Source organism: Portunus trituberculatus, chromosome 28 (genome assembly GCF_017591435.1).
Source record: "Portunus trituberculatus isolate SZX2019 chromosome 28, ASM1759143v1, whole genome shotgun sequence".
Classification (NCBI taxonomy): Eukaryota; Metazoa; Arthropoda; class Malacostraca; order Decapoda; family Portunidae; genus Portunus; species Portunus trituberculatus.
The window spans coordinates 7,858,437-7,881,055 of record NC_059282.1 but is presented as its reverse complement, the minus strand read 5'-3'; the positions used below and the strand labels follow the sequence as shown (position 1 = coordinate 7,881,055).

General features: G+C 49.0%; 1 protein-coding gene across 7 annotated transcripts in view; it reads left to right on the top strand.

Annotated features, from left to right (window-relative positions):
• LOC123510214 (semaphorin-1A-like) overlaps window positions 1-22,619 on the top strand; it is a 356,881-nt gene that overhangs the window by 314,909 nt on the left and 19,353 nt on the right. For all 7 annotated transcript variants that reach the window (XM_045265144.1, XM_045265150.1, XM_045265147.1 and 4 more), the window contains exons 3-5: window positions 49-145; window positions 14,412-14,463; window positions 16,242-16,304. In XM_045265144.1, coding sequence (XP_045121079.1) covers window positions 49-145; window positions 14,412-14,463; window positions 16,242-16,304 — 212 coding nt within the window. The remainder of the gene's footprint in view (window positions 1-48; window positions 146-14,411; window positions 14,464-16,241; window positions 16,305-22,619) is intronic.

Sequence of the window (22,619 nt, the reverse complement as noted above, 5' to 3'; positions counted from 1 at the left end):
CCTTTGTGTTGGCTTGCGCTAATTGAATCTTTTCCTTCCCCTCCGCAGATGAGTTGGAGTCACAAGTCTTCCCGGGAAACAGAAGCGAAGTGGATCATTTTCGACTTTTGCAACGGGACGGCGATTCTCTGCTAATAGGAGCAAGGTAAGGGGTTGCTCTGTGCTTTTAACCTTATTGCAGTTTACAGGACCCACAATTCCAAGCTTTTTCTTCCTTTTGCTCGACTATTTCAATACTAGTACACGTTGTGGGGATTTTCAAGGAGCTTTCATGATTTTAGTATTAGTTTAACGAGGGTTTTACATCAGCAATGGGAAAAATGCTAATGAGAATTCCTGTAATCATCTTTGTGACCTTTGAATAGCCTTCTAATGAGAGACCAAAGGGATTTAAAATACAAATGTAGTTTTAGTTTCATCTGAATAACAGTGTTTGTCAATGGCTGTACTTTTTTTTTTCTTTTCGTTATATTTCTTTCCTCTGTTTCTAATGCTTTATTGCAGTTATTTTTGTATAGGTTAAAACTATATTTGTAAAGGTTTCAAGACATTTATCCCTTTCATTCGGACTGACTCTTTGGGACCTGCAAGGGAACTGGCACCTAAGTGGGCCTTTTTTATCTATTATTTGTTGCTCTTGGTCAGTTCTCCCATCTTGCATAGGGAAAAAAAATTAACTTTTCCTGCGTCCTTTTTTGAACAATTTATCTTTTTCTCGTCATTTTTTCTAACTTGTTTTTAAAGTATTTTCATTAACGTGGTTTACCTTTTCTCATCTTCCTCGAGTGTTTGTGTTTCCTTTACTTTTTTGTAGTTTTTCCCTCAATGTGTGTGTGTGTGTGTGTGTGTGTGTGTGTGTGTGTGTGTGTGTGTGTGTGTGTGTGTGTGTGTGTGTGTGTGTGTGTGTGTGTGTGTGTGTGTGTGTGTGTCTTTAAAGGTACTCTGGCCAAACACAAGAACGGCTATTAACTTTTATATCCTCTTTTATCTACATTTTTTCCTTGTTCTTGTTTTTCTCCCACTTTAGTCAATTTCTCTCTCTTTCCATCGTTTATTATCCATTCTTATTCCCTCATTTCGTGTCCTTTATTGCCTCGTTTATATCTCTTTCCTTTTCTTAATTTTTCATTTGTTTTCATTTTATCTTTTTTAATTCAATGTAAACTGGTGTCTCTCCTAACCTTATGATATGACCTTAAAATTCTCTCTCTCTCTCTCTCTCTCTCTCTCTCTCTCTCTCTGGTTATGCTTTTACTCTCCTAATTTAATTTTCTTTTCTCATATTTTTGTTTTGTTGATTCCCTCTTTGGCTTTTGCTTCAAACTTCCCTTTACAAACTTCTCTCTCATTTCTCTTCTCATATGTGTTTCCTCCCTCCTCCTCCTCCTCCTCCTCCTCCTCCTCCTCCTCCTCCTCCTCCTCCTCCTCCCTGGCATTGCGGGGCTTAGATAAAACTTTTTCCTGGATCTCCATCAGTATTTTTTTTCTTGTCACATTCTCTCTCTCTCTCTCTCTCTCTCTCTCTCTCTCTCTCTCTCTCTCTCTCTCTCTCTCTCTCTCTCTCTCTCTCTCTCTCTCTCTCTCTCTCTCTCTCTCTCTCTCTAAGTGTTTCTGCTCATCATCATATTTATTACATCTTGAGTAGCTCTTTTTTTCTTCCTCCTCCTCCTCCTCCTCCTCCTCCTCCTCCTCCTCCTCCTCCTCCTCCTCTTGACTTCTCTGATATGATGAATATAATTTTTCCTCATTGTCTTCCTCTTCTTACTTTTATCTCTCGTCTCTTGTTCCTCTTGCATCTTTTCTTCTCACTCTTCCCTCTCCTTATCTCTTTCTCAAGTGTTCTTCCTCTCTTTTTCCTCCCTTTCTCCTCTCCTTTCCTACATTTACTTCTTAGGCCTTCCGTTTTCTTTTTTTTCTTCTTTCTTTCTTCTTTTCTTTCTATTTTATTCTTTCTTCTTCTATTACTGTTTTTTTTTTTTTTAGTTTCTTGTTACTCTTTTATCTTTGCTTCTCTTGCTTCAATCTCTCTCTCTCTCTTTTTCTCTCTCTCTCTCTCTCTCTCTCTCTCTCTCTCTCTCTCTCTCTCTCTCTCTCTCTCTCTCTCTCTCTCTCTCTCTCTCCCAGGAGGTCGTCTCTCTCGTTTAGTATTCACAAACAACAACAGCAATAACAACACGTGACAGAGACGAGCAGACGCGCATACATCATGCGGGTGAAGGTTATACACTCTCTCTCTCTCTCTCTCTCTCTCTCTCTCTCTCTCTCTCTCTCTCTCTCTCTCTCTCTCTCTCTCTCTCTCTCTCTCTCTACTCATGTTGCAAAAAAAGTGACTTCAGATGTTAATTTTTTTCTAAAGGGTAAGGAAGATTGAGTAGAAGGAAGAGAAGGAGGAAGAAGAGGAAGGAAAGGAAGAAAGAAAGAGGAGGAAGAAGAGGAAGAGGAGGTCAACTGGGTGTTATTTCCTCCCTCGTAAAGCCTGATAGAGTGGGCTGTCATCCTTGCCATAAAAGACCAAAAGCTTGTTCAAGAGACACAATACCAACAAGCTTGAAATTTGAAAACATGGCACCTGCTCTTTCTCTGTCTGTCTGTGTGTCTGTCTGAGAGTCCACCATTGTAACTTCCTGCTCTTTGTCTGTCTGTCTGTATGTCTGTTTAAGAGTCCACTATGGTAAACTTCAGACGTATTTTTCTTTATTTTTTTCTCGTATAAAATTTTTAGTTATTTGTTGGTTTTTCTTGTTTTTCTGTTCGTGTTTGATTTGTTTTCGGGTTCTGTTTTGTGTTTTTGCTGTGTTTGTGTGTGTTTTTTCTCTAATCTTATTCTCCATATCTTTATCTTGGCTTCCTCTGTTTCTCCATTCGTGCATGTCTTTCTTAATCCTCTTAGCTATTTCCTCATTTCCTCTTCCGTCGTCTTCAGTATTTCCTCCTTTCTTTCATTTTTCTTAACCTCCTTTGTTCAAATTTTCACTCCTCTTCATGTCCTTTTATCATCTTCATTTCGTTCATTATTCATTCCTATCTTCCTTTTTTCCACCTGTTCCATTGTTTAATCCTCCAATTCCGTTCCTCCTTTATCAATCTCCCAGTCATTTTTCTCCCGTTATCTCTTCCTTTTTTAGACCAGCCTCTTTTCTTCCTTCTCTCTATCAGTTCCTTTGTAAAATTTTCCATTCCTGTGCCTGCTCTTGCGTCTTGTCTCCTCCTCCTCCTCCTCCTCCTCCTTCTCCATCCCTTTGCTTCCACATTCCTATCTGCTCCTCCATCTTGCTCCTTCCTTCCCATGCTCTCCCAGTATTAATTAAAAGCGGCCTCGTTGTTCCTTCCCATTCAGTCCACGCCTCTCTGATGAACTGGTCAACACATATCCAAGCCCCCCTTTCCCTTCTCTCCCAGCCCATCCACGTTTGCTCACCCCCTTCTATGCTATCCACGTCTGTCTGCAAACCCTTTCTCCCTTCTCTGGTCTTCCTTTCTTCCTGTCTTAGTTTTTCTTCGTCCTCTACTTTCTCTATTTTTCTTTCTCTTCTTCTTCGGTGTTGGTTTTATTGGTCTCCTTTTCTAGTTCTGTGTTGTGGTTTTGTTCAGGTTTGTTTGTCGTTTTCTTTGATATTCCACGTTCTTGAAGTCTTTTTTTTTTTCGTTTATCTATCCTCGTTTGGCACTTTTATCCCGGTCTCATGAAGGAAAAGTAAAAAGAAAGTAGAACGATCTCTCTTTCTCTTTTCCTCTTTTTTTTTATTTTTCCTCCCCGTATCCTGCAGTGCTTGAAAGTTTGAGTATAACGAAAACTTCACTAAAAAAAGAACACTATAATAGACAACACCGTGATGGACGTCCCGAAGAGCAAGTCAGAAGGAAAAAGTGAGGATCAGTTTGAACGACTTTTGGAGAGGAGTCGTGATCGCTACAGTATTTTTTTGTGCTGATGAAACGCCGCCAGACAGTGCCCTGGGGAGTGACGCTGGCACTGACGAGGCCCTGGCGCTGGCTGTGGCTGCGTCCCCTTCACCTCAGCCTCTTGAGGGACATGGCCGCTACTTAGAGTTCAAGAGTCTTCGCTTTTTAGTGAGGCAAAGGAGATTTTTGTGTATTTTTATTGACCATGAGGAGCAATTATTCTCTCTTTGACCCTGAAACACACACACACACACACACACACACACACACACACACACACACACACACACACACACACACACACACACAAGTTCCATGATCAGCACCAGATGGTCTTTTCTTTCCTCTCAGCTGGTCTTCCTTCCGTCCTATTGACAGATGACAGTGCAGCTGGTTCTGATAATAGCGGTTGTGGGATGATAGAGGAATATTACCCCTGTGTTTGGAGTCAGGGAGAGCAAACACGAGGAGGAGGAGGAAGAGGAGGAGGAGGAGGAGGAGGAGGAGGAGGAGGAGGAGGAGGAGGAGGAGGAGGAGGAGGAGGAGGAGGTCATGCAGAGTTGAATTAATGGTGCAGACGTACTTATTTTCTTCCCAGTGTTGTTTAGCTCCAGTTTGTTGTTTTAGGCCGTTAAAGTATAGGAATGACCTTCGTGCTGAGAAGTAGTCGTTTGCTTCTATCATATTCTCTCTCTCTCTCTCTCTCTCTCTCTCTCTCTCTCTCTCTCTCTCTCTCTCTCTCTCTCTCTCTCTCTCTCTCTCTCTCTCTCTCTCTCTCTCTCTCTCTCTCTCTCTCTCTCTCTCTCTCTCTCTCTCTCTCTCTCTCTCTCTCTCTCTCTCTCTCTCTCTCTCTCTCTCTCTCTCTCTCTCTCTCTCTCTCTCTCTCTCTCCCCATGTGTCCGCGACGATTCATAGAGACATCGAGAGAGATTTGTAGGCAAAGTTTCCGTGACTTACGAACAGTGGTGGTAGAAAGCGAGCGACTTCTCCACACACACACACACACACACACACACACACACACACACACACACACACACACACACACACACACACACACAGCAGTAGACAGAGGGAGACAGAAGAGACAGGGAGACAGGCAGGCAGCCACAGCAACATTCACACCCGTTCCTAGATAGACAGATAAGCAGACAGACTGAGAGACACGCTTTCACACCTACAGGGAGATAAAGAGATAAGCAGGACGCGCTCTGAGACACACCCACGTCAGATAGAGACATTCACCCTCTCCCAGTGCTGACATGTGAGGGGTTGCGTCTGGGAATGTTAGCATGTGAGGGCCGAGTTAGACTGACCTTGCGTGAGGGAGTTCATTCAGGCAGACTGACCTCCTGCGGGGTTTCTGCTGTTGCGTCCTCATCCTCAGTGCCTCTGTAGTCCCCCAGTCCCCCCACGTCCCTCTTTATTTAGACCCACGGGGCAATTCTTCTTCAATTCTGATTCCTGACTTTTGTTAGATCTACTCCTTCCTTGTTCTTCTCAGTCTCTTGCCTTTGTTCTCTCTCCCACTTATTAGCCCCACTCCAGTCCCTCTTCCTCGTCCCCTTTGTGTAGTCTTATATCCTCCATCCTTCATCCCTTAATACCCAGTTTCATAATACTATACATACTCTTGAAGCCTATAAAAAGCTGCTCACTCCAGCCTACTCCCCTTTCCTACATCAAAGTCTACTCAAGTCGAGCCTTTAAGACCTTGACCAATAAGTCCCTAGTTCCTCTAATTTACGTGTTCTATATTATTAAAGTCGTGTGGTCCGTCTTGTCCTTGTCCCTCCTTCTCCCTGCCTTCCTCTCATTCCCTCTCCCTCCTCTCCCTCTCCCACATTCTTAGCACCCAGCACTCACTCACTAGCAGCACTCCCAGACGCCTTGCTTCGAGCCTCCCAGCCAACCCACACTCGCCTCATGGCCTTAAATGGACCTGCTTTAGTCATTAGCTCATTCTTTACTTTTTTTTTTCATATGTGTGTTCTTTTTTTTTTCATCCGTAGCCATCTGGATTCTTTGATGTTTTGCGGTATTTCGCCATCATCGTCTGTTCCATGCATGATGTTACCCTCTCTATCTATTTCCCTCTCTCTTTCTCTCGTCCTCCTCCTCCTCCTTCTCCTCCTCTCCTCGTCCCCTTTTCGCCCGCGTTCGTGTGGCATCTGTTGCTTCACATCGCTAGTGACATTTACGTCTCACTCAGCTCCACTTGAGGCGCAGTAAGTGAGCTTTGGTTGTACTGGTGCTGGTGGTGGTGGGCTGGTGGTACTTGTTTGCTTCAGTGGTATAATGGTCGCAGTGTTCATGGTGGTGGTGGTGGTGGTTAGGGATGCAGTGTTCTCGCTGTGGTCGCCTGCCTGGTCTGGTGGTATTGTCAGGAATGCTGTGGTTGCTTTTTGGTGCGTCGTGGTTCCGTGTGCTAAATGTAGAGCTTATTTTTGTATCTATGTGTATTTGTAATGTTGTGGTGGGCTTTGAGAGTTAAGTGGTAGTGGTTGTAGGATAATTGTGGCGCATTAAAGCTAGTGGCGTTCGCAGCGGTAGTCGTTGTGGTGTTAATTATGTTGGTTATGGCAGTGGTTGTGGTGCTAATGAGTTTGATAAGGCTAATCTACAAAAAAGTGGCAAACTGGTGACGCCCATAGAAGAAAGTAGTAGTAGTAGTAGTTGTAGTAGTAGTAGTTATATCAATAATTGTTGTTGTTTTCTTCATGTTCTTGTTGTCGTAGCTGTGATTGTTGCTTTGTTTTTGTTGTTGTTGTTGCTTCTTGGCGTTATTGTAGTCGTTACTGTTCTCCCCACCGTTGCTGTCGTCGTCATCTCAGGCGTGGCCACACAACACACACACGAGACATGCTGACTGCGCAGCCTCGGTATTTATGGAGACCCGATGCTTATCTCCGTCTTGCTCCACATGGGCTGAGGTCGACCTCCAAGTTAATGGGTTCCCGGCCAAGGTCACCCACGCACTCACCCACACACCCACCCAACACTCCTCTGACCTCCTCCTCCTCCTCCTTCTCTTCGTTCTCAATCTCGTAACTCGCCTCGGCTCTCTCTTCCTCTTTCGCCTCCTCCTTCATCTCCTCCTCCTCCTCCTCCTCCTCTTCCACATTCTCCTATTGAAACCCCAGAAAGTAGCTCTCCTCTCCAATTGACGCTCTTGAAATGGGGGAAGAAAAGGTTGATCGAAATTGGAAATGAAGTTGTAGTATTTTGAAGTGGCCGTCACTACGTACACTTGTTGGTTGAAGATGTCCCTGCGTGTTATCGTATTGGTGGCATACTTACGTTACTCAAGGCTCAGGCTAAAGTTTTGAGGGACACGTTGAGATAAGTGAGTTCGTATGTTTTTGTAAGTGTTTTTTCTTTCTTCGCATCATAGTCCTGTTCTTCCTAGTTCCTGCATCTTCCTTGAATCACGCCACTCCCTGCCTGCTGTTCCTCATCATTCCCTGCCTCCTCTGCCTCCTCTGCCTCCCCTTCCTTTCCTCAGCTGTTCGTATAAAATTAAAATAATCTGAACTATTTCTTATACTACTCTCCACAGTCTACCATCCACTATCATACCTCATCTATTCTTATAACCTAACCTAACCTAACCTCTCCCTGCCATTCCTCATCTGTTCTTATAACGTAACCTAACTTATCCTATTTTTCATCCCATTCCCTACAATTCCCTGCCACTTTTTACCACTCCCCATTACTCCCTACCATTTCTCCACCACTCAGCTCCCCGACACCACTTCGCCACTACTCCCCAACACAATTCCCCACTCACTACATCATACTAATCACACCACTCTCCTTCTAACCCCATCACCATCACCACCACCATTACCACTTCTACCACCCCAACAATACATCACCGCCACCACCACCAGTTACTGTATCACCACTTGTTGTGCAGTGTGTTAGTTGTAGTTGGCTCGCATCTCTATTGTTCAATCAAGTGTTACATGAACGTAAATTTAGAGGGCTGGGAGCGATCGAGTGGCGGGGATCTGGCATCACTTCCCAATATTGCCTCGGTGACTTGAAAATCCATTAAATGATTTGGGTTCAGAATGGTTGCGTTCGAATGGTGTGGAATCTCGTTCACTTGCTACTATTTTTCTTTTTTTTTTTACTATTTTTTTCTGTCTTTTCGTTTATTTTTTCCTCTCTCATCTCATTTCGTCTTTACTGATCTGCTTGATTCTCTGCTCTCGGTTCTTCCCTCTCTCTCTCTCTCTCTCTCTCTCTCTCTCTCTCTCTCTCTCTCTCTCTCTCTCTCTCTCTCTCTCTCTCTCTCTCTCTCTCTCTCTCTCATTAATTGCATTTCATTGTTTCAACTGCAGTCATTTACTCTGCTCATGCCCCTTTCAGTCTCTGTCTCTCTTTTCTCCCCTCGCTCCCCTCACCGGACTCATTTTCCCCTTTCCACTTTCCCCTTCCCTCTCCCTCGCTCAGCTCTAACAGGGCCCAAGGGAATCCACGCCCCAATACAGTTAAAAACACGACGAGTAGACAGTTACGCATTTTGATTCGTTTTTGTCGTTTCCTCTGGTGCATTTTCATCAGCGTCATCTCTTGTCTTTCCTATGCTTATCAGGAAGGCTTATGAGGGAAAAGGGAAAGAGAAAGAGGGGAATACTGGCTGGAGAGGGACTGTAGGGGTAGAAGAGGAAGGAATTACGGTCCTGGTGGATTATTGTACTTGGCAAGAGTGGAGGGCTGGTTGGTGAAGTCGTTTCAAGGTTGGAGTGCGAGGTCAGGGGCAGCCCGGCGCGGGGTGGACCTCCGATCACGCCTAGGCCATGTTGTATTTCACGGGCCATTGACTCAGAGCGGTGATGGAGTGGTCGCCGCCGCCACCCCCGCCACCCCCGCCACCATCACCACCACCACCACCACCACCACCGCCACCGCCACCGCCACCGCCAGTTCGCCGCCATGACTCCCATTGCGCCCTCCTCTGCTCCACACCGCCACCCTCCGCAGCGCGCTACATGCATCACCCCCACAACTTTGCCGCGCCCCTCACCAAACTTCTGCAAATAACGACACGTGCCCTGTGTGACGCTGTTTCCCCTGCAACCTCGCCCCTCTCCCACTCCCCTCCCCTCCCTGCCACCCTTGCGACACCTGCAGAAACAGCTTACCTACTCATCTACTCCCGGAGGCGGCGAGTTCACGTGAAGGGAAGAGGCTGCCGCGTCGTCCTGCGTTAGAAAAAAGTTCTGTAACGTGCTTTAGAAATGACACGACGCGGAAATTAAACGAATGCAAACAAGCTTGTGCCGGGGAGGGAGAAATGCGCGCACACACACACACACACACACACACAGAGAGAGAGAGAGAGAGAGAGAGTCAGGATGGTGGTGGCGGTGGTGGTGGTAGGTAACCCCTGAGAAAAGTTTAGGAAGCATTGCGAGAGGTGCAGCATATAAGGACTCGCTGAAAGAAAGAAGCTAACTTACTTTCCTCGCCCGGCACTGCTTCCAATGGGACGCCAGTGAAAATTCGCACCTTAAGCTGTAAAGTTGCCGCAGTTGCTCGAGTCTGTAGATTCCTGTAGGAGTTTTGCGTCTTGCCAGCGAGCCTCAGTCTGCACCTTACCCTTCCGTCAGCCCAGCACCTCCCAGACGCCCCGGAGTCACACGCACAAGCACTGAAGGGCCTTACTTCCCCATTAACCCTCAGCTGCTTCCCCTCACCTGACAAACACTCATAATCCCCACCTTCTTCACTTACACAGCCATTACTCCATTCCCCTCCTTCACCTTAATCGACAGCCAGCCTACCTTACCCTAATGAGCCTCACTCCAGCACACCTCACCCCCACACCTCCCTACTACCTCCCATTCTCCCTATTCCCTTCTCCCATGTCGACAACTTACGTCACATCCTTTAGTGGGAGTGAAATTTGGTTCTTGTAAATTCCGTTTATTCTTGTTCTGTGCCGGGTTAAGCCACGCCGGGTGCCTGGAGCGCTCCTTAGCTGCCAGATGAAAGGGTGTGTTGCAGCGAGCACGGCGGGCGCTCAGTAGCAGCAGCGGCGGCGGCGTCCCCAGGATATACTGCCAGCTGGTCTGTTAAATCTGCGGAGGAGTGGCCATAAGTGTACAGTTGTATTTGACCATAATGCCGGACAGAGACGTTACGGGGGTGTCGCTGTGTCTCATCGCTGAGTTGTGACACGTGGGTCTGGGAAAGGAATGGTTAAATACAGCTTCCTCCACTTCCTTTTTTTTTCTCCTCCTCTCCTCTTACTGTCGCTGTCATATATTTTTCTCTCTTATCGTCCTCCTCTCCGATGTTATCTTCTCTCTTCCTCGTCCTCTTCCTTTTCCTCCTCTTCCTCTTCCTCATTTCACTAATTATACCCCTTGAAATCTATCTTAATTTATCCATAGAAATTTGTCGCCGCCCTCCTTTCCTCCTTTGCGTCTCCCTCGCCGCACGTCCACGATGCAGGAGATAAGGAAGAAGCAAATCAATGTGGCGCCGATAAGACACAGAAGGCGCGTCGACTCTTACTTTTATTAGCCAGCTCCTTGGGGACTTCTGAACGGGGGAGGGACAGAGAGAGGGGGCTGAAGGAGGGCTAGGGAAGGTAGGAGGGGGAGGAGGGTAGAAGGGTATGGTATCTAAAGGAGGGGGCCACTAGACTCCTCCCTGACCGACGAGAGGTTTATGGTTCCCCGGGGCGCGACACTCCTGCTGGGAACTGCCTTTTACTGCCGCCTACAACTGTGCTTTAGGACGGTCCGAGTGAGGCGCTGACCCCTTATCAGCTGCCTGCCTGGACCGGCCAAGGAGACACTTCACTGGTTTTACATTTCTCTCTCTCTCTCTCTCTCTCTCTCTCTCTCTCTCTCTCTCTCTCTCTCTCTGTTTGGGCTATAAACCTTGATATTTCACGTCTTTTTAAGTATATGGCCCTAAAATATAATTGCAATGTTCTCAAAGCAATTTATTCTTAAAAAAAAGAGGGAAAAAAAATCTAAACGTCTATTGAAGGCCAACAGTAACACACACACACACACACACACACACACACACACACACACACACACACACACACACACGTACGTTTAATCCCTAAGCTTCAGTAGAGCAATCAGACGCACAAACTTCCTTCACACGCCTCCTGGCCTCCTCTGTGGCAGTGTGCGTGAAGGACTGGAGTCGTCTGCAGGAGGGGAAGAAGGGAGCGTTCATTCGGCAGAAGGTAATTTATTTAACTCTGCCCTGGGGTGTCCTCGGCTCGCCTCTCACCGTCAGAAGGGAACCTCGACCAAGTGGCGACAGCAGGCGACGGGAGGAAGGGACAGAGGAGAGTCAGGGGCCGCGGGAGGGTCGATAGGGGAGAGTAAGAAGGGTCGTTGTGTTCTCGACGACTCAAGCTGTGGAGGTCACGGTGGGAGAAGGAGGAAGATTGTTCCTGGCAAGCTTGAAACATGGATTCTCTATAGCAAAGAAGGAGAGAGAGAGAGAGAGAGAGAGAGAGAGAGAGAGAGAGAGAGAGAGAGAGAGTCAGTGTAACGTATGGTGATATCAAGAAAAACTCGCAACAAAACTGAGTTGAAACCAAGAAAGAGAATCAAGAATAAAGACAACATACACATCACCGTAACGCGGAATCCTCAAGTCAAACCACAACTGAATCGCGTCACTGAAAGAAAAAGAAAACGAGACACAGTAAACACTCCTGCACGAAGCCAATAAAATAAAGAGAAGAGAAATCGCATAACAATGGTGAACGGAGGCGTGAAATAACACTGTGATGGTCTTGCGTCTTTAGGAAGGAAGGAAGGAAGGAAGGAAGGAAAGAAAGGAAAGGAGCAGGAGGCCGCGACGTTATACCATCAAGTGGCTCCTCTGACGCCACTGAGTCCCGTCTTTGTTTATCTTGGAATCCGAAAATGTCTCCCCAAAGAGGCCAGGATGGAAAGGGGACAAGAGTGGCGCCGAAAATCGAGTTCGTGAGGCGAGGAATCCGACTGAATCCTGAGAACGACTCCCTGAAAAATACTACCGTCGTAAAGTTCACGGTTTTCCATAAATAAATCTTACGTGATCGAGAAATTAAAAGTTTGCTCTCGACGCCTCAACTGGTGGCCGTTTTCAGGCGAGAGTCTCCGCTTTACATTCATGGAGAGTGTTGCAGAAATTATAATGCAGCTCGAGGGATGTAATGTCACGCGTCGTGTTGACAACTAGGGCCGCGGGGCGTGAATAACCAAGTCTCAGCTTTGACGCGGACAACGCATTTAATCATCACGTCAATAATTACAGTTTACCGCCGTGGATGCAGCAGCAGTCTGGCAAACTCTCACAAAAATGCAACCTTCTGCAGCGTTCCCTTAAAGGAGACGGTTTCCAGCGGTCTGCATTCAACCCCTTTAGAATTTGAAAGAGCATGGCTAATTGGAGTTCTTTTTCTCTCTTGTTCCGTGTTGTTTGAACATGAATAATTCCTGATGTTCCGGACTAAAGAATTGTCCCTGTCTGTTTACTTACGGCGGGCGTGCTGGGGCGCCGCTCCGTCTGCCGCTGGGGAGGGCCGCGGCCGCCTCTGCGTCTCGCTTTAACCACCATTTTTAGCTCTGCTACGGTCTGCTCCCAAGTTCATCCGGCGACCCTCCGTCTGCTTATCCTAATTAAAGTTGCTGATATTAAGCGAAAGTATATTTCCCCGTATTTTTGAGGATGAGTTTAGGTCGTGGCCGCCAGCGTGGGCCACGATGTGTGGGTGGGAAGCCACTGGGGTAACCTGTGGCTTGTCTTTAGCTGTTTTTAAAGTCATGCAGGCGGCGTTTATTCGTTCCCTGCGTGCTGCTCGCCCCGTGTAAAAACTGCCAAGAGTCGCGTGGTTAGGTAATTGTGGGCCTTTCTTTCTTCCTCCCGTTGTGCTGCAGTGTGGGTGTGTATAGCCAACTTTTGCCGCGCAGAGAAAAGTGTAGCAACGTCTCAACTGAATAAAGACACTCACAGGGGTATCGATCACGGCGAGTGCCTGAAGGAAGACAGCGAGAGAAGGAACAAGAGGAGGAGGAGGAGGAGGAGGAGAAGGAGCAGCAGCAGGAGCCAGGAGGAGGAGGAAGAGAAAGAGGGAAGGCAGAGTGTTATTTACTCCGCGTTGGGGAAGAGGATCCAATTCTTATAATGGATATTGAATTCCCGCTCGTGTGGCGGGTTGTGGGAGTCTGGCTCGCGGCGTCCTTTCCCTGTTAGCTTTTACTTTCCATCCCACGATTTTTGCCATGGGTAATAAGTTTTTATGTTACTTCTTGTGTTCACAGCTTCTATATACATTCTTTTCATCCACGCTCTAAGTTTTCTTGCAAAGCATCAAGTCGTCCATTTTTCTCACTTTAGCTTTGCGTTTTCTGTACATCCTACGTGTTGTCTTACGGCGTGGCTGTGGGTGACGAGGTGGGTGTGGCGAGGGTGCAGCGGGAGGCGGCTCGTGCCACACTCCCGCTGTGCACCCTTCACTCCTGCTGCTGCTGCTGTTGCCGCCGCTGACACCGCCTCAGTACTACTTGTATTCCAGTCACTGTTGCTGCCATTGTACTTCTTTTCAAGCTGCCGGTGCTCCCACGCCACGTCACATCCCCTCGTGCCCGCCTCCTCTCGCCCTCATGAAAAATAAAGAGGTAGTGGAAGTTTCTGAGAAGTATAAAAACTTCAGAGGCGGGAGGAAGTAAAGGGGCAGGGCAGGAACGGTGGCCGCCGTTCGACACAGTGCGCTAAAGTTAAGACCAAAGTTTAGATGTGTTTGCCGGATCTGTGGCCTCGCCCGGGGCGTGTTTTGTCTTGACCATGAAATATTAACCTGAACGAGGGAGCCGGAGGAAAGTGTGGAATTTTCAGTAATTCTGTTTATCGCTTGGAGCAATTGCTGCGTTTGATGCCTAATTTAACAAGCAGAGCCAGGCGGCGAGAGAGTAACTGTTCTAGACCCAAAACTTTGACTCTTCCTGAGGTCTGACTTTGCTATCGCGCTGCGCCAAATCTGTGAGGAGAGAAAACCAGCCAGCCAGCAACAGAACTTAACACAGCTTTTGTTCTTTTCATTGACCCTTTTCCCTCTTTCTCGCGTGGCCCTCTCTCTCACCTTCCCCTTTCTCTCCCTCTCTCACTCTCACCTCCCCTTTCTCTCTCTCTCTCACTCTCAGGTTTTCATTGAGGTGAACATTACTTTTTATGCACTCCATTTACAACTTGAACCCCCACGTTTGAAGCTGAAGTGAGGCATTTGTTCAAGAGGAATGGATGCATTTGGGGCGTGGGCTTAATGCCGCGTCGGGAGCACCTGCGGGAATGAGTGAGACGCAGGAACAATTGAGCATCAGGGCACTACAGCGTGAGGGGCGAGTACCAGTGTGTGCCACTGGAACAGTTGTAGATGTGTGTGTGTGTGTGTGTGTGTGTGTGTGTGTGTGTGTGTGTGATCTTTTTAAGCAAGTTGTGTGAAAAGGTCACTAATTCACGTCTTCTCTTTGCAGAAACATCGTGTACAACATCAGCGTCCACAACTTGGTGGAGAATCTTAGTCAGGTGAGTTTTTTTCCCACGGATATTTATTTCCTCAGGTGTGATTGTGTGAGAGAGTGAGGTGTGATGTAGGGAAAGTGCCGGACACAATGAAAATATTGGCTCTGCTGAAGGGTGTAAGCAGCTTAGCACGGAGGGAAGGGTGTGTGGCTGTCCCTTACACAGCGTCGCTGCCAGCACGTTACTGCGGAGTTATCCCATCCATCACCTGCAGGCTGACCACACTCGTTAGTCAGGGGGCGTTTCAGGGACATCGTGTGTCACGCCGTATTATGGGTCGTGAAGTAACAAATGGCAACGTGCTGAACTCCGAATTGTTCATAAGTTGGGGGTTTAAAGGGCGGGGAAGCCATCGGCGGACCATTGGCGAGGCCGCGGCGTTATTCCAGTGATGTCGCTGCGCCGTTACCAGTCAGGCGTAAATCCGCCATAAACAGTAAAGCAGCTGGCACGGCCACCGACCAGACGAGGCATTTAGTGCCGATGCAGTGACGGCTGGGTCACTGCGAAGCGGGGCGGGCCGGGGCGGGGCGGGGCAGAGCTAGATGGGTCCCTAACGACTACGCGGGAATCTTGATCAGGATTTCTAGCCTCAAAATTACACGTTTGAAATATATCGGTTAGCTGTGAGCAAAAAGACCAAATAGCACATTAATGATACAAATTAGCTTGCATTAGCCCGGCGGGCGGCTCGCAGTGGTTGCGTGTGGCCTGGCTGAGACCTGGCTGCTGAGCCGGGCCTCGGGACGCCGCCAAACAGGTTCTGCTTGCTTGCTGCTCACTCGCCGCGGACACTGGGGAAGAAAAAATCATATGGAAAATCCTGGTTTATTTTTAAAGGTGATTTGATGCAGGCAGAGGCAGAGACAGGGGCGGTGGCCGCGGCTTTGGAGGCCCGCGCGGTGATCCTCAAACTAAGTATATATTTACGAGGACAGACGTGCCCGTGGGAGGGCGTGCAGACTCGACCCTGGAAGTCCAAGTGAACTCTGTATCGACGAACGAAGAGCTCCGCCGGACACGCCCTCCGTCAGGAACCTCTCTTTGAAACTATCCTCCAGGTGATGCAGGAGACTTGCTTCCTCCACTATCACGAAACATTACGAAATAATGATCAGCCACCACTAAACACTCCAGCATCCTCACACACGTCACAGACTATTTTACAAACTTGCGAAATAGCTATTATAGTTGACCATATTTGGCGCGTGTGTCCTGTAGGGGCGTGGCGTGACGGGTGTGAGTGGCGCGGGTCACAACATCCTGGCGGGAAGGCGCGGGACGAAGCTGGCCACGTCGCTGCTAACAGGGGCATGACACACAGCTTCCTCCCTCACCCCGTCACCATAACTTACGTCCGACGAGTTTATTCATATAGGATAATGTTGGCCCTTGTTAACACACACACACACACACACACACACACACACACACACACACACACACACACACACACAGAGAGAGAGAGAGAGAGAGAGAGAGAGGTTAGGGTATTCTTTCAGAGTATTACCGTTTAAGTATTTCATGTTAATTACGTAAAGGTTACGCAGTCACCAGAAACAGACGGACGGGGAAAGCTAGTAGAAGGTGCGGCGCCAGACAAGACCTTACAGAATATTGACTGACTGGCTGGCATGGCTGGAGTGAAGCTAGCAAAGAGTGTGACAGTAGTAGTAGTAGTAGTAGTAGTAGGATTATGGATAGTAGTGCTAATGTAAGTATGAAAGTAACAGTAATAATAGATAAACGTAATACTAATGATCTCTTTTCTTTCCCCTCAGAGAATAGTGTGGTTCTCCAAGCAACATGACAGCTCCGTCTGCTTCAACAAGGGCAAGTCTGTGGTAAGTACGAGATGGACTCACTATTCTTTCTCTCCACACACACGTTACGCTCCCAAGCCTTTGTGGATGCTCTCAATTATTCAATATATAATTTTCCACTTGGTCTGAATTTACGATGTAGGAAAACACGTATTTCTTCGCCTCTTTGATGTGTTTTCCCGGCCTTTCTGTGCAATATATTTTCATCACGGAGCAGAGTCGGTAAACTCGGCGCAAACATGAAACAAATCACGTCCGTGGCCCCTTAATGCGCGTTTCCGGGATTGTGTTTGTGCTGCGCCGTCTAGAGACATGCCGATACTGCGATATTTTCCCAGGTCTTTTCTCGTCTACCTCCGGCTTTTCGCGGCTAATCTATACAAGGCGAGTGTTTGCACGAAGGAAATATATGTATGAAAAGTGTCGCAAGTGTTGTGGCGAGCTGGAGTACCACTGAATGAAACACAAAAGACAGGTTTTTAAAAATGTAACCTGCTTCTATGTTATTCTTGCCAAGCCAAAACAAAGCCTGCTGCCAGAAAGAGAGAGAGAGAGAGAGAGAGAGAGAGAGAGAGAGAGAGAGAGAGAGAAATTGCCGTGTTGGTCTCCTGGGAATGACTACCTCATAACTAGATTTATCCCGTGTCACTCTTAGACCAGACAGCCGTTGGTCCCTAAATCACTCGATAATAGCTCTTTACCAAGCAATATCTGGGGGCCCTGCTGATGTTAGGGACAACTGGCGGTGGCGTCCCTAGAGAGAGAGAGAGAGAGAGAGAGAGAGAGAGAGAGAGTGAGAGTGAGAGTAACAGTAGCGTTCCTTGTCACGGCATTCTCCTCGCCTCGCTGGTCTGGCCACAACACAAATCTACTTGACACAGACACCAAAAAATGCAGCGATGTGACGTGGCGGCTCAAGGAATGTCCAGCGCGTTACATATTTCAACAGCTTTAACTAGTTTTAATCTATACTGTGAAGGCGCACCACGCTACCACCACCCTTACCACCGCCACCACCACCACCACCACACCACTGCCAACAACAACATGGCCAACAAACAAGCAAGCAAGCAAGGCACGAGGAAGGCCGGCTGGCGGAGCGGAAGTGTTGATATCGATCACTGACGGGTTTCAGATGCCTTCCCCTTGCCCAAGCCCCGCCACCCGCCGCGTTGCCTCACCTCCTTGCCTACCTCGCTTCCTGAACCGCCACTACCGCCACTCCCAATTACCACGTGTAGCCAAATTAACATGAAAAAGGACTCCCTCTCCCTTGACGTCGTGTTATTAAGTGGTGGTAAAAGCTTCTTTGATATAATTACCTGGTGAGAATATCGCTTTTTGTACACCGTCGCGTGGGTGGTGTACGTAAGAAGTAGTTTGTCCCCGTAGGCAGCTGGCGCCCCTTAGCTACAGCACGTCTCCTAATCCGCCACTCAGGGCGTCGCTATCCCGGCCGTGTGTCACTCACTCCCCCGTCACGAGCCAGGCATTACAGTGTCGCATTCCATCACTCGGAACTCTGATTTATGAGCGCCGCGATGCCTCCGGTAACTGAGCCTTGTCGTCGAGGGGCGGCAGACGTGCTCTTGGGGATATAAACTTGGTGCATAGAGACCATTACAGTGTGGTTAGCAAGGGGACACCCGCGCCTGGGACAAGTTAACAAGAGCTGCTGTGTGCCTTGCATGAAGATCACTGGAGCTGGCGGTGATCGATGCGGCGTCCTGGAATCAGTATGGGCAAGGCGAGGCGACCACAGACCTTCCCTGCCCGGCGTAGACAGATGTGACCGATGGAAGGAAGGGCAAGGTGACTGGTGACCGGTGACCCAATGCTGTGTGGCCATGCGAAGCTCTGTGATAGGCAGGACTGCGTGACTCCCTTCCACCCTCAGCTGACCTAGACACGTGACAGCCGCGCCTCACGTGTCCTCTGCTTGTGGGCTTCCTTTCCTGGTTTGAAGCTCCGCCTCAGTGACATGCTTTCGCCCTGAATGTTGCGGCTTTCCTGATTCCTGGAGCACTCTGTCTGATGGATGTGAATGTCTGCGAGAGAGCTAAGGAAGGTGCAGCAGACAGGTGTGTCTTTTATGTAACCTTGAGGGGTCACGCCAGGACAGCGGGGGGTCGTGTCTCGCGGCTGAAGTGATGAGCTGGCCACATGGACCGTGTGTGGCGGCGCGTCTGTCTGTCTGTCTCATCTTCATACATGTTTACACCACCACCACCTGTTTTTGTCGCATCCAGCGTTTCATGCTTTGTTTTTTTAACCCCGATGTCGCATTACCTGCTGTTCGCGTTTCACGTTTCCCCGCAGCAAGCAGCAGGGCGAGTCACGGCAGGAGTCAAGAGTGTTGTGCCGCACACTGGCGCGGGTAGCGACCTGAATACTTTATTCAGTGATTGCCGGTGTGCATTAACATCTCAATTACTTCACGGTATCAGCAAATAATCATAGTTATAGGTGTTCGGCGCCGTAATTACAGGAAGGGAAGGAGCACAGCACTCCGCCGCTCACACGGATATTACTAGCGCGGTAATGGACGACCGGCGTCCCGCGGCGCCCCTCGCGCGGCTCCCTCGCCGCTTCCCGGAACTTGCTGAACCTCGGCGTGGGACTGCAGATTGCTAATTGTCGCTCTCTGCGTGAATATGGAATGGCTCATTAACGGAAGCTCGCCAGGACGGGAGGGTGGGGGGCAGGGGGAAGGCGCGCCACTCTCCCTGCCCCGCACCTCCAAACACTCGATTAGGATGCCGGTGAAGGCACTGTGTGAGGGGAATTGGCAGCACCTATATTGGTTTCATAATATCGGCGACAGCGACGTCTGTGACTCAACGGGGCAGTAAAGTATTGGATAATCTAATTCACGTTATCGGTCAAGTTAGATGGAGCTGAAATAAAAGACTCGGCGGCGAACGACAAGTCTATGAATATACAAATATATTCTCTAGTCCTGGCGGGGAGGACCATGTCTACCACTGAGCAGCGAAATCCTGGGGGTGTCTCGTGGCTCCCGCGACCTGCTGGCGGATGTATCCATTGCCCGGAGCAGGCGACGCGGATTGGAGGGCGTGGGAGGGCCGGACGCGGGGGGGAGAGTACGTACCAGGTGCAGACCGGCTGAGGATTGAGCAAGTTGTTTGTTGTCCCCGTCGCTGTGCTGCCTCTGAAGGTGCACTCACGTTATGAAGGAAGTTGTGAAGTGGGAGGGCGCGACAAGGTGTTATGAGCATCGAATTAAGGTGGAGAGAGTCACGTCAGGGCGTCGGGGAGTCATAAACGGCACTCAGGAGCAACAAGGCTGCTAAAGAGCACACCATAAACGCAATGGTGTACATTTTTATGCCATATGGCGAAACATGTGTTGTTTGCTTAAGGTTTAGGTGACTATCAGAGTGCATTGTTTTGTCTTGCAGGCGACACAGCAAGAGGCAACACAGCGGTTACTTTGAAATCTAAGACGTTGGCAAAAGGTCATAAAACATTCCTTATTTGTGGAGAAATTTCACGGTAGAAAGGTCTTTAAATGCATAGAAAGGTTACAGCAGCGGAGGTCGGGGTGCAGCCAGCAGGAGATAGGAGGGGGTAACCAGATGTGTGTGTGTGTGTGTGTGTGTGTGTGTGTGTGTGTGTGTGTGTGTGTGAGGGAGGGTGACTGGAGGCCGGGTGGGCGTCAAGAGGTAAAAACTCGAAGGGCCATGTGGAGCCGTACGCTGTGGGAACGCGCCCCAAATGGACTACACACACACACACACACACACACACACACCTCGCGGCACTTACGACAGAGGCAAGCAGGAGCGCGGCGTTATATCGTGGCTCTGGGAGTTCGGCAGAAGGGGCCGGCCGTGCATTTTGTTGCCGGGAGACTGACGTGCGGGAAGGCAAGTTTTACCCGCTAATGAGGATACATCGCTCGCCACTGACCTGCGCGCCACAAAATACCAACCTACTCTTAACTAAATTATGTTTCGAAAGTCAGAAGTTCGTAATAAATGTTAGTTGGAGCTTAAAATAGCCAGACTGCTTCCTGCGGCAACTCCACACGGAAGCTTTCTCCGGCAATAACGTTTCATTATGACCGCCAGAATGCCACCTCCCACCCTGGCTCGCCCTCTGGGGTGCCCCGCTGCTTCCCCTGAAGGTGCCGCGGATAAAGCTCCCTTAGGTGAGCGTCGCCACGGGGCCAGTGAAGGGGAACAGGAACTAGGCTTTGTGATAACGGCTTTGTGATCCCTGCGTACGTATCTGTGCTGCCGCGGTACACAGGTGCGCAGGGTGAAGGGAAATGTCACCCGTGTTTTTGTTCGTGATGAAAAGACGACCGGTGAATAAGGATGAACGGGAGTCGGCGGAGCGGAACACTCAGTATGGTCTCCTTTGACTGTTGTGTAACCCAGACTTTCTCCCTCATAAATTGGCGTTCACATGCTTAGCTGAGAATGTGCTCGGAGACACACCAAGACCGTCCTTTCGTTACACTCGCTTCCCATCACAGCCGCGGGAACGAACCGGGTTTTAAATTTGCGTTTTTCTCCCCGGTGGACCGTGAGTGGGGGAGGAGGGGTGTTCGAGCTGTTTATCGCCGCTGTACTCCGCGAGACGAGAGACATAACGGGGCGAGGACGGAGACGGGGCGGTCGTAAAGCAAGATATTTGTTGAAGCAGCGTACACTAGCGGGGCGGGTCGAGGCGGGGCGGGACTAAGGATTGAGTCGACGGTCGGTGATCCGGGCGGATATTGTATACGTGACCCCACATTTTGGTTCCTTCCTTCCTCTCTTCTTTCATTCCTTCTCCTTACCGACCACCCCTGTGTTTGTTGAGAGAGAGACAGAGGGAGAGGGAGCTAGAGCGAGAGCGAGAGCGAGAGCGGGAGCAGGAGCTGGAGCGGGAGCGGGAGCGGGAGCAAGAGCAAGAGAGGGCGAAATTTTCGCCAAACTCCTTAACTTTCTTGACGAGCATTATCATGATTGGTGAAAGGCATCGCAGTACTGAACAGGAGAACATTTTTGGCGTGGTGGTAGTAGGCGTAAGGCGGGAGTTGACAAGCTTTTATCTTGCCGTGAGAGAACCAAATGGAAAGCGGGAAATCTTTTACTTTCCTTAAGCGTGGTGAGATGCTTGCAGATAGCACCGCTTTTAGCCCACTGTGAGCGAGGCCGCGTAAAAGTAATGACACCCCTAAAAGTGAGCAGCGCCTGAAATGATGCGGGGCTGTGCATGAAGACAAGCACTGGCTCCCCTCCCTCACACGCACGAGCGGGAAGGGAGAAAAGAGAAGAAAGAAGCAAAAAAATCGTAACAGAACGTCAGGCAAACATACTCGGAGCCTGAGTAGCAGTTCCTGGAGTTACGTTCCTTTTGCGGCAGTGCATAAACAGCCTTGTTACGTATCCGGCCACGAGATAATCGCCGCCACCCACATTCGGCAAGACACATAGACCGAACCATCGTGGACTACATGGGCGGCGGGGCGCGGCGCTGAGCATGGCACGAGCCTTTCTATTCGAGCACTTTTAGTACCTTGTCCAAGGCGTGAGGGTAGCCATGTTTCCTGGCGTCAAGTAGCGTTGTCGGTGCCCCTCCCTCAGCCAGCCACGGCCCGCCTCCGTGTGTTTGTATTCCCTCGCCTCGTGTTGTTGGAGGAAGAACGTCTTGTGATTGAGGGATCAAGCGGCCCCTGGAGGAGTCTTGTTTACACTTGGTGGTCGCTGAGGCTCCCTTCCCCCCTTTCCCTTCGCCGAGGTCATGTTTTTAACAGTACAGGATGTTATCTATCATTCCCTGTTGTTGCTTTTGTGTTGTTCCTTACCGTTGTGTTAGTTTTCCTATTGTTGTTTACCTTTTCCTTTCCCGCCTCCACCTGCATGGCCATTCTGCTCCTGGCTGTGCGGAAATGTTTGTATCTGTCATCACATCGCCATTTCCTAAACCGATGATGACGATAGCTTCCTCTTTTTTAAACCTTAAGGATGTTATTTATGCTTTTGCTAATTCTACAATGTTTTTCTCCAAGGAATCTCGTTAGAACATCGTACATCCAACATCACATCCATAAGACACAGGAACATCACTCACTCATCACACAAACCATCAATAAACACTCGCAGGGAGGAGAAAAATAAAGATGGAGCGATCTTTTATGTCTTAGCGCCACGGGAGGGAAGGGGAGCAGTGAGCCTCTTCCAGCATCGCCTCTCCCTCGGCCTCCTTCCCCTGATGTCCTCCCCTTAGCGCCTTCCCCGTCCGGAAAATAGCCATCACTGGAGAGGTTATTTATCACGGATTTTTTCCCCGTTTTTTCCGCGTGAGGCGGCGGATGGCTAA